At 39.0% G+C, this 12,734-nt stretch overlaps 1 protein-coding gene across 1 annotated transcript in view; it reads left to right on the forward strand.

Annotated features, from left to right (window-relative positions):
- Positions 1 to 4,958, forward strand: part of LOC145774268 (tricarboxylate transport protein, mitochondrial-like) — a 64,822-nt gene extending 59,864 nt beyond the window's left edge. The window contains exon 9 of the mRNA XM_082585466.1: positions 3,383 to 4,958. Coding sequence (XP_082441592.1) covers positions 3,383 to 3,500 — 118 coding nt within the window. The 3' untranslated portion in view covers positions 3,501 to 4,958. The remainder of the gene's footprint in view (positions 1 to 3,382) is intronic.
- Positions 4,959 to 12,734: the final 7,776 nt, after the last annotated feature.

The following is a 12,734-nucleotide window of genomic DNA, read 5'->3' on the forward strand; positions in this document are numbered from 1 at the left end:
ATTGTACTAAGCCTTCGGCACTAAGGAGAGTAGGGTGGCTAGTTTCTTTCTCTCGGCCGCCTTTCCCGCAGCAATTATGCCCACCCCATTTATTACACCCTGGGTAGAGGTGAGCGGTGTTTTCAACAACCAGCTGAAGGCGGGAGTCGAACCAGGTTTGCATAAAGGAAAGCCAGCGCCTTATCCGTTGCGCCATCCCACCGCTGTACACACTTATCAACTTCAAAACGGTTAAACTCAAATTTAAAGTACACACGTCTCGTAAAGGCGTCCTGGCATCCTCTCTCGCTTGTTTAACCAATGCTGAATTCAACACAAAAAGGTAAGTATCCTCTCCAAACATAACGGCACGCTGCAGAAGCGACAAATTAAGAGTGAAACGCCTGAGTCTGCAGGCAGGCTACTTCATGGAACACAAAGAAGAAACAACGCAAACACAACGTCAGCACAATTACAAATCAAGAGCGCAATTGAGCCGTCGGAACAGATAGTCTATTTTTGCTACCTGGTTGCACGTAAAAGATGTGCTATTGGCGATTTTAAAAACATAGATTGCATAATTTTGCATGAAAGATTAATATTGTAAAAGATTAAGTAGATGGCTATCGTTTATAAGTTTAAAGCACCAACCCTTATGCTAGAATGTGGATAATAAAACCACAAGTTACATTTTAAATTTATTGTCTTTTCAATCATTTGAGATTGGATGTTTCCAACACCCGTAGCGTTCAATAAGTAGGCCAAGTTTGGTTTAGGGCAGCAGATAAATATTTACTTATCATTGTATCTGCAAATGCTGTCACATCGTAAAAATTCGCCACTCCAGGGGTCGAGGGGCTCTGCCTTTTACCACCCTTGGGCACTGGGCAGTGGCGGCAACTCGGTTTAGATTTTTGGGCAGTTGTCGAGCAGCCACTGAATAGATTCGTTATCCAGTTCACTAACAGTAGGCTAACATATCAAGAGTAATTAAGTATTTCTGGTGTCTCTTATATCTCCGTTCTGGTTTCTCTTTGTTAGGAGAATTGCAGATGCAGGCGGTGGATACATTTTTGCTGTTTGCGACAAGTATATCTTAAAAAGTATATGTCTCTTTTTAAGTCAGTCGGTCCCAACCTGGGGGTCGCTCAAAGGCTTTGTGTGGGTTGCGACCATCAGCTTTGTTTGTCGCGACCATCGACATTAATTTTGCTGTTTAGAAAAAATAGTTGGTCGGTGATAGGGGGTTCGCAAGATACTTAAAATCAACATACCAGTTAGTCATCCAAAAAAGGTTGGGAACCACTGCTTTAAGTGTTCTTCAAGATGGCAACTAAGCAAGCAATCAAAGCGTCAAATAAGCAGACTAATTCTGACACATTGTATTGTAGCAGTTAAAATAGCTTACCACGACTTAACAGGCTGTCAATTCGTGATCAATTGGCCAACGTTTTAGCATACAAAAACACAGTTCTATAATCTTTATAACCCAGTCTTGAGATGGCTCTCCTTCGTCTTCGAGGATGATGATCTACAGTTACACAATGAAAAACGCTAACGATGAGTTCTTGAATGGCTAATGAGTCCAATCCTGGCTTTAAAAGTTCGGTTAAATTTTGGGCATTTAAGACCCTTTTGGAAGAGCTGGTTGTGGGTGTAATTGACGTTCTTTTCTTTGTATTTATTTAACCTTTGAGATCTGCTCTTCTCAAACGTGGCAACACCTTCATGAGTGGCAGATCTCCTAAGCAGAGTATCCTGTGGTTTCCTCCCATTTTGTGTAATTGATATTCCACTTTTTAAGATAACCCTTCAGTGAGTCCTCATACTGCTTCTTTGTCCACTTATCGAACGCTTTTCTTTAGCCACTTTAGAGTAAAACATTTGCTTAGAAAGACGCTGATCTGGCATTCGTACTACATGCCCGTACCATCTGAGTTGGTTTTGAATAATGCGGGACTCAATGCTTTTTGTTTCAGCCTCTTCTAGCACGCTCAAAGTTGTTGTTCCCTGCTGATATTCAGAGCTTTGCGCAGGCAGCGTTGTTGAAATCTCTCAAGGGTTGTAATATGGTTTCGGTAGGTGCCCCAGGTTTCTGAAGCATGCAGTAGTGTTGCGATAACTACTGCATTGTAGACAGCGAGCTTTGTTTCGTTTCGTATGTTGCGATTGTCAAATATTCGTGAGCGAAGTTTTCCAAAAGCTACGCTAGCACACTTTAAACAATGTTGTATTTCATCCTAAAGGTCAACGCTATCTGAAATTTCACTTCCTAGATAGCAAAAGTGTTACACATAGCCCAGTGTTACAAAACAGCTATATGTACTTAAATATTTGTGCTAGAAAAATAATACATCGCTTAAACCTTGCTATAGCCATGCATAACATCTACGAGAACATTTTCTTTATGCTTTAGAACAGTGTTTCTTAACCTTTTTTGGCCCAACGCCCCCTTTATAAACTGGCAAAATTTTACCGCCCCCCAACAAAAACGATTAATTACGAAAAGCAAATATATATTTGCGAGCATGAAAACAGTATACTGGTAGTAGTGGTTACGTCATAATGGAACTCACCAGATTTTGTAATACAGTAGAATTCGCCTATAGTGACACCTGAAGGAACCGCGGAAAAAGTGTCACCATAACCGAAGTGTCACTATAGCTGAACTCTACTCAACTGTTGTGTATGCAAACGGGACTTTGCAACAGGTGTCACTATAGGCGAATTCTACTGTATACTGAAAAATTACTGAATTTAAACTTTAAATAGATAGCGTTTGTAAACAAAACGGTTGGTCAATCAAATACGACGATGGTGTAAGAGCAATTGTTTGGCTATCGTGTGCGAGCATGTAGAGTAGATTATCCAGAAAATGATGTGACGAAATTGTTACGCTGGTTGGTAGATCGTTAATGGGTTAAACCAGATTACCCCCTAATAATCAAAACGCCCCCCCCCCCCCCCTTAAGCCGAGGTAATCATACCGCCCCTCTGCAAAATTAAAACGCCCCCGTTGAGAACCACTGCTTTAGAAAGAGGGTAATCAAACAACTATACCTGATTGGTGGATGGTGAAACACCATGCCGGGATGTATCTTGGTGGTTTTATAGCACACTGAAGAAAAAATTGTCGAGATATGAACACGGCTATCCTGCAACGTTTAAGCCAAAAGTTGCTTCCAGCTCGATTTTTAAAAGCATAGGCTTCACAATTGATTTATAACAAAAACTGGATTTTGTTGAATGTGATTATAAATTTTAAATTGAAGTTGTTTTTTTGGTTTACCATTTAATGGGAATTGCCCCAAAACATACGTATTAACAAAATGGACTTATGTGTTATTTCCCTAGCTTTATTCTTGTACGAAGTTACCGTAGTAAGTAAATGACTGCATTTCAGGTTCTATAAAGGGACAGTACCAAGGTTAGGCCGAGTCTGTGCCGACGTCGCTTTAACTTTCGTTATTTATGAGGAAACTGTGAAGCTCTTGAACCGAGTCTGGCCCGAGAAGTCTTAGTTTAATGTGTTATGCTACTTATGGCTGAATGCACCATTGCGATGATAACTTTTATGTTGTATGTGTTAACGTTTCTGCACGTTTACTAAACGTAGGCTAAAGATGCTATTTGTTTTCACCATGTCATTATGAAATGCCAAGCTATTTTTTGGTTTCATTAGCATTGTTGAAGTCCAATCAATTTGCACTAAAGATTTTCCAAGAAACATAAGCCAAGTCATCAGTGAAACGTAATCTACTTTCTGCGTTACTTGTGCCTGGGGCAGAACTCTTTATCGTGAGAGGATCATAGCAAATGCATAGAAAAGATTGCTTCAAAATAGCTTGCCGTAACAAATTGTATTTTTAGTCAATGTAGTACGGTAATTTAGTTAGTTTCACCAGAAGCTTGATTATCTGGTTTTAAAAATAGCTCACTCATTGATGTAATGCTAAATGCGTCCTCGCCTGCATCAAACAAATCCTAAACGTTGGCTGGTGCTAATGAATAATGATTAAAATTATTGCTCCCGATATTGTTATTTTTACAAGAGTACTTTTATTCCTGTGTCAAATGCTTCATAGCCTGCTTAGATTTTGTAATCTGCCAGGTAAACATTTTGTAGAGCCCAAAGAATTCAAGGCATTGATTGATTAATATTTATAGTAGGCTAGTTTATTTTGGGTTTGTGTAGTCTTTTTGGATTACTTTTGTTATTTTATGTACTTCCCCCAAAGTTTGCAGTAAATGAAATAGTTTGGCTACGTTATGTAAACATAACAATGGGTTTAGTTCGATTTTTTTTTTAAATGATTTTGAGGTTTTTTGTCAAATGAAAAAATCTTTAACAAACATATACATATACTCTATACATTATATTGCTTTAACGTCAACAAAAGTTGAATCAATGTGTAATGAAGTCATTGTTTCAATGATGTTGCGACCGAGCCATATTTTAAACTGATTATCCTATTTCGATATCAAGCACATTATGACGTTCATGTTTGTCGCTTCTACCTTATTCCAGACCTCTGTTATGTTTGACATGTAGGCCATTGTTATTTTTGAATAATGGTCTGAAATAAAACCAACTGAACTGATAAATTGTCCCGCGCTTTCAAATTAAAAGGCAGCTTATGTTACCTGCCTGTGGGCCAACTTTTTGTTGTCTACATGTCCAATTGCATTGCTTGGTCATCGAGGATTTGCTTGTTAAACCAATTTAACTTAATTCAAAGAAGCAATGCATTTTAACGCACAAATTTTAATTTTCAAAGTTCTTCATTTGCATTTGGCAATTAGCAGAGGTAGTTTGTGCGATGACATAATTTTGATGTCTCGCAATGATTGTGTTTTGATATTTACCTGGCAACTGATCAGTTGACCAAGATTTTATTTGTGCTTTTATGTTGGAGATTTATCTTAGTAATTTGCATTCATGGAATTTGGTTTGAATAAATGTAAGCTCCAAGTCGCAAGCGCTGCAAGAATGACCGCAAGGAAGTGAAGGGATGGGTCGGGACCGCTTTCCTCAAAGAAGCAAGTCGACCTTCTTGCCACACGATCCGGAAATGTGGAAGGTATGCGCTGAAATAGTGCCATCATGACCACACTCCGCATTTCCAGATTTAGGATAGTGTAACAAATTTGCCGAGAAACATATGAGTTCTGCTTTTGGCAAAACCGAGGATTAGGCCATGGTTCAAGGAATTCATTTCTCTCCTTCGGCAATGCCGTTTTGAGGATTCATGAAGAGTCTGCCTCGTTAGCTCATTGGTTACGCGCTCGACTCAAAATCACACGGCGCTGGTTCGGCTCTTTGGGTGTGTGCTTGAGGCATTTTCAGGACTGCTCTCTCTCCATTCATTAGGCTAGCAATTAGGGCAGAGTGCCCGGGTGCCTACAGTGCCCCTCCCATCGTCTTTGGCAATCCGTGACAAATTATTCACTCAAGCGTGCATTACCATGGCCACGTGGTCCGTAGAACCTGCTGAAACTAAGTTAGGCAGAAATGAAAGTTTGTTTTAGGTGGTAAAAAGTAAATTTTCAGAACTTTATTACTTTTTTGTTACAGTTTTTACGGTGGCTTGACAAGTTTTTCATGTTTGGTCAGTCACTAGACTAGGTTTCAGTCATAACGTTTCAGATCATAGGCCTGGGTAAAAAAAACTGACGCCATTTTATCTTGTTGGCCCGTGGTTGCAACAGTGCCCCAGTGGAGCACTGTTGGAAGCCATGAGATTTTATTAATCCATGTGCAGTGCCAAAATGATTATCAACATTTTATGTTCTAAGTGGCAGATTGTTAGACATTTTCTGAATTAAACAGCTAAGTTTATTTGTGTCCTCTTAACAATAAATGGCAAGACGTAGCCTACTCCTACTCGCTATAGAACTATATGTAGAGGAAGACGGGACATCGCGATTTCTCACGTTTTGTATTCTTTGGCTCCCTCTAACCGAAAGCACTAGTTAGACAACTATAAACTGTATTTGCTGTGAAGAAATGGCGACTGGCAGAGCACGTGAGGAAGTAAAATGTGTTTTGGCATGGTTTGTTATAAGAAAGAGATGGAAAAGTAGCTATCACATTCGTTAGCATAAGCGAATTTGTTGGTAGCTTAGCTTTTATCTTAGACATTGAGACATTATTTGTTGGTAACAAAAGCAACTTTTACCTATAACTACAGGTTTCAGCAGAGATGTTATTTTCTAAAGGCTATACTTTGGGGCAAAGTGGGACAGCTGTATTAGGGCAAAGTGGGACAGTGCATTAGGGCAACATGAGACTCTAGAAGTCTAGATTGTATCTGTGGTTCTTCTGTAAATTTAATTTTTGTTTATAACTCTTTTAGCCTTCAAAATTGTAAAATATTTATCAGCATTCATTTATATTGTAGCCTACCGGTAGGCCTACACAATTTAATTCTGACAATGGTTCGTCGCTATAAGAGAAAAACTGACATAGGTAAATGGACGGATAGGCTAACAGTATTAAGAATGCAATAGAAGATGTGAAAAGCAAGAAGTTATCTTTGAGAGAAGCGGCTAAACAGTACCAAATCATGCAAAAATGAAGTGTCCCGCTTTGCCCCACAGCTGGGAAAAAGCCGAACATCAAAAAAAAAAATTTGATTTGTACAATAACAGTAGAACGATTCCCGCTTGATCTTCGAACCAAATATGCTGACCAACTAAGGCTTTCGATGAAAAAAGAAATTAACTAAATCCAACCATCACTGTTGCTGAAATTACGTTTTTACGAAAAGTGTCCCGCTTTGCCCCGTCTTCCCCTATGCCTATTGTTTAGTAATTTTGTCTGTCAAATTTGGTTATTTTTCTCCTTGAACCAAGGTTACCAAGCCATTTCTTGTGAACCAGTCGGCAGCAGTGGCCGAGTGGTTAGGCTCGCAGTCGAGAGCCTGCATGTTCGACTCCAGCCACCCGCACTTTCTGTTGTTTCTCTGGGCAAGAAACTTTACGATAACTGCCCAGTGATCGATTTCGAGTAATGAGTAGTAGCCTACCAAAGTAGGCCTACTGTAGAGTAGACAACCGGAAACAGACATGGCCGTCGGCTGCAGCGTGGGTCAGGCGTACGTCGGAAGGCGTACACCGATGCATAGCGCTCAAGTCCGCTTTCCCGCAATGCAGGATGAAGATATGACAAACAAACCACATGCCAATATAGGCTTACCAAAGTGTGTTGTGTCTGTATCTTGTGTTAATCATACCTTCCATTTAGGCCAAATCAATGATGTCTTTAATCTCCTGCATTGCATGTTCTTTCACTGATTGACTGTTAAATAAACTTTCCTTGTCATTGCAATTGAACACCTTCCTTGTCATTGCAATTGGTAGTTAAGTCATAACACGAAAGCTTTTAAAAAAGTAATTACAGCTCTAATTAAATCAACTTGGGCTGTTCTATAAACTACAGCTCAGTGTGTTCGTATGGTTCGTTGGAACCTATTCGCTATATCTTTCATTTAAGCACAGTCACCACGACGGGTAGACAGCGTGTCTCACATGTTATGGTAATTGTTGCTGTTATCATTTGTGTATGTGATAATTGTGTAGCTTATGTAGGCAGGGCCCGATTAACAATGAGGCACACGAGGCACAGGCCTCGGGCCCCTTGGTTTTGGGGGCCCCCAATTTTTTTTACATTAATACTGTAGGCGTGAAACTTGTTGTGCCAGTGTGTGCACAGTTGTTATTTTTGAGTAGGCCTAACGATTTCAAATTGTGTAATGATTCACACATCTCAGTATAGCGATACAGTTCACTTTCCCATACAGGAGCATAAAAAATGAAAGTCGAATCAAAGGTGATTTCTGTGCCAGTAGCTATGTCAATTTTCTACTGATGATATTCAGTTAAAATAAAAGCAAAACATGTAAAACGTTGCACATAGCCGCAGTGCTGTGTCAAAGAGGGGGGGGGGCGCCCGGGCCCACAGTCTCAGGGGGCCCACAAGTAATAGACTTTTGCGTGTCAGTGTCAACATGTTTTTAGCTGCTAAAGTTTATTGCGTGTACTTCCATTGAGAAAATAATTTAGGTCCGGTACCAATGAGATGCTGGGCCTGGACCCTTATACCAAAATATCTCTAAAATCACCACATTATCTTAAAGAAAAGTTAAAATAGGCTGCGACAACATTAGTAAAATCATTTGTATTTAAAACAAAACAGGTTGGTTGCAATTGAATACTTGAAATCAAGAAGGGCCCAATTACCACAAAGGTGTGTTTAAGATAAATGTGAAATGTGATGTAGTTATTTTGTGATGGAATTTCAGGGGGCCCACAGGTAATAGACATTTGCGTTTCAGTAACAATGTGTTTTTAGCTGCTGTGTGTAGTTTACTGCGTGTAGCCTACTTGTCCATTGAGAAGATAATTTAGGTCAGGTACCAATGAGATGCTGGGCCCTTATACCAAAACATCTCTAAAAACACCATATTATCTTGGAGAAAAGTTAAAATACGACAACATTATTTAAATCATCTGAATTTGAAATAATTGCAATAAAACAGGTTGGTTGTAATTGAATACTTGAAATCAAGAAGGGCCCAATTCCCACAAAGGTGTGTTTAAGATAAATGTGTTTTAATTATTGTGGTTGTTTATTTTTTCGTATTTTGTGGTGGAACTTTGTAATTGGCAACTGTTGAACTGAAACCGCTTTATACACTGGTAGGGTCACCATACTTTGTGTGCTACTGTTAAAAGTTAAACCACGAAGTAAACAGCTCATTTTAAAATGATTGTCATAAACGGGCAAATTATATAGGCTAAGACATTTGCATAACTTAATTGCAATGCTTTGTCTAAATTTTGCAAAAGCATAGATTGAAACCTTTCTTTAGCATGAGGTGAAAGCGTTCATGTTTTGTAGGTTAGCTTCTCTTTAGCATAAACTTTAAGAGTCAGGTACGATTATTTTGGAGTCTGCCAATAACTAAACAAGACACATGAAATACTTTTTGTAATATTATACTGGACTAGCTGAAAGTTTGGTTGATGTATTGGCATCCCTTTTTAACAATAAATGTTTTTTCTACATCTGCCGGTATAATTTGTAAGGTAAAAGTCTTTTTTGAAGTGTCATAAGCTGCATTAAGGCTGTTGCACTTTTAGCTTAACGTTTTGGTATTACAGGGTGTTTTGTTTTCTTAAGCTTAACTTCAAAGTGAATGTTACTGGTTTACAACTGGTAGTCTAGTTCTAGAATGGTGTAACCTTGCTATGTACCAAGATTTCACTCAGCATTTCATAAAGAAGATGTCTTGTTTGAACTAGCGACATTCTTGCTTTGAACATTTCAGATAAACAAAACTCTCAAAGAGGAATTCTTTGAAATGGCTTGTCATGGAGGTTTGTCAGACAGAACCAAGCAAACTTTGCTTTGCCATTATTGCAATTGGAGTACATTCGTTGACTATGATTACCAATGGTGCAGACATGCTGTAAAAGTTTTGCAGATGTTCCAAACAAGGGAATGTTTTTCTCCAAGCTCTTTGCATAGCTTTTTTTTTTCAAAAGTTATGTGGAGCCAAATGTTAAGCCTTGAATGTAGGCTACCATAAACCATGAAGCATTTAATGCTATCTTTACCCATGTCTTTAATTGCTGTGGTAAGAACCAGATAAAGTGACCAGCAGGCCACAAGCTGAAGAGCGACCACCAAAAGTAAGGCAAACAATTCAAAAACTGGCCTCAAACGTCAGCAAGTAATAAGTGGACACCACATTGGAAAGTTTGGCCTGCGCGGGGGATAAATCCCCCGCGCACTTCAAATTCCAGCCGCGGTTTCAGCCGCGCAATTCACTAAAAATCACAACCTCAGCCGCGCAAAATCGCTCCGGCCAGCCGCGAGACTGCAACTAAATAATGGCAACAATGGTGCTCCATTGCTCGTATAAAATCCGTTTTTAATGTCAATATGACGTCACAAAACGGACGCAACTATTATTGGGAGGGTGAAAAAAGGAATGTAAAAAGTGGCGGAATGGAGGTGATAAGGCGGAATGAATATGGATTTTTTGACAATTTTACTATTTTTTCACAATAAAAACATTACACCAACGTCGAGGGACTATTTTTTTACAATTAAAACATTAAACTAACGTCGAGTGTTCGATATAAGGCCCTAGGATAACTTATAGCTTATCAATTTGCATCAACTCAACTAAAAATTTATCTAATTAAAGTTTAACGTCAAAAATATGAAACCTTTGCCACCATGTGCTGTAGCTTTCTCATACTGCTCGGATTTTAGCAATTTTGCCATCGTTGGAGAGCACGATCGTAGGCCTACATCTACCTGAATCAATTGGCTACAAACCCAAAACAAGTAGGCTACTATCTTTATTTTGTGATAACTTAAACTTCACCAACTTATACCAATTCTCAGCAATTTAATTTTTACAATAAAATTATTATTTCTTTCCAAGCTAAAACAATATGTCTTGCTTTATGCACCTGAAAAGTTTCAAGTTTATGTCTCATCTACAAAACGGGCAATCGTCGTTCAAACTTAATCGCCTGGAGAAGCTTTTTTACAATGCATTGTAAAGGCGAATCGATCATTCATCAGTAGCCTCTAAGCCACCCCTGATTGATTCAGTAACAAGACTTTACATTGCCTGGTTTTGATCGGAAAGAAGAGAAAGGTTACTCAGCCTGCTAAACTCTAAGTTATGACAACAGTTTTGGGTCGAATTCTTTCAGGTAAAAATCCTCCTTGGTAATTGCTTAGCGGTTAAGTCCAGCGAACGCAGTTAGTAGCTATGACAATTGGTCAAAATCTTGTTGTCCATATTAGGCTACTTGTTATTTGTAGACAATGGACTATGATATGTCAATAAACACCCTGTTTAAAAGGAGTTTTAATTCCAGTGTTTTGTTGTTTCATCACACTGGTGCCGCGCCGGGACCGAGCTACTCTCGTGGCTGAAATTATACTCCACATTGCTCCCGGCACCGAAATCCATTTCGATGAATGGGGCGCATAATCGAATTTATCCAGTGAGTGTTTGTTTATCTTTCAGTTTTATCGCAAACATGCAATAAAGCAACGAATAAAGTCAGTAGGCTTGTGTTAGCCTACTGTCCCTGATAAATAGCCTAACAAGTGACTGCATTTAGTCATCTGATTGCAGCTCTCGACACGTAGGCTACCCACAACTTTGTTAGTGTACCGTATCTGATGGAAAGTATCTGATTTTGAAGAAGATTTTATGACAGCAACCAACAACCAATCAGTAACCCAGCGATTGATACGGGTTTATGGGTATAAACGAATTATGCCAACACAATCATTTACTAGGCTATGCCAGTTTGCAGGTGAATGAAACGTTTTGTAGCCAACCAAAGGTTACTACTGGTCATTGACCGATAATAACATACCGCTCAAGAATTCCATAATTAAAACAGCGCGTTCGGTCAAGATACAAAGCAACCCATCGCGAGACATTGCACATTGATTGTGACGTACGCCTCCCCTTAGAATATTGTTGCAAACAATATAACAACACAATCAATACAAAACACATTACAAAACAATTAATTACTCGATAAAACAATTCTCATAAGTTATCTTCAACGACTCATTAGTCCATCGTTGCATGAATTACCAAGGACGGCGTTTTTCAAAACAATAATTACGTTTTCTGCGAAAGTTTCCAACGTCCTCCATGTCTTCAGTGCACCGGCGAGCGAGATGACCTATCTTTTTAAATCGGAAACACTTCCTCTCCGGACAGTCCTTGGCGAGATGACCTTCTTTGTGACAATTGTAGCAAGCCTTTTCATCAAAAGGGCAGCTCCAAGCTATGTGTCCAATCTCCCCACATCGGTAGCAATGGTTGTCACGGCAACGTCTGTTTTCCGAATGTCCGCCGTCAGCAACGCATTCCCTGGCGAAGTGTCCGTGTTTACCGCATCTGTAGCAAACTCCAAATGGCCGTCGCCTGCCTCCTCTTTTAATTGAGTCTTTCATATTAACAAATTTCTTCAGTGTCAGGCAGTGACGCCGGCGGGGGGGGGGGGGGGGCAGCTGCCCCCCCAATGTTTTGGGCATCATCTTTCTAATTTTTTTTTTATTAATACATATTAATATTATTTTTTTAATATTTGGATCCCAACCTCAAGTTGCAAGGGGGGGGTAAAAGCTCTCTCTTTAAAAAAAGTATGGAAAACCTTGATGACTAAATTGTACAGTTACAGTAGATAAAAAGATTTTCTACCGAAGCAAAGATATAGACTTTTTAAAGTTTTAACTAACGTCACATATTGATGTAGAAAAATAACAACCTGTTAAATTTTTGATACCTCACACTCCCACGACTTCTTCCGCGCGCATTTTGGCATTGGTTGCTTGCAGTGATTCTTTCACTTAAACAAAACGTTTTGTTTCAGCAGTTTTGAGTTGTTCGATTCTTAAGTTGTAAAGGAGACTCAATTTCTCCAATATTTATCATTTATGTTTCTTCTTTAATCTCAGCAGAGTATAAAACTTGTAAAAGTTTTTCATCCAAAAGACGTCATGAATGAAATTACAAATCGGCGTAATGACGTGACATCATCTAAACATTTTACCGAATAATAAATTAACAAATTCGATCGTCAAAAGTGGTTTGGTGGTGGTAAATATTACGTAATGAAAAAAATGTGATAAGGTTGGAAGACATTACGTCATGTATTTTCAATACAAATATGAAGTTTAAAATTTATTCTTTTGTTCATAG

The sequence above is a fragment of the Aplidium turbinatum genome, chromosome 7 (genome assembly GCF_918807975.1).
Source record: "Aplidium turbinatum chromosome 7, kaAplTurb1.1, whole genome shotgun sequence".
Classification (NCBI taxonomy): domain Eukaryota; kingdom Metazoa; phylum Chordata; class Ascidiacea; order Aplousobranchia; family Polyclinidae; genus Aplidium; species Aplidium turbinatum.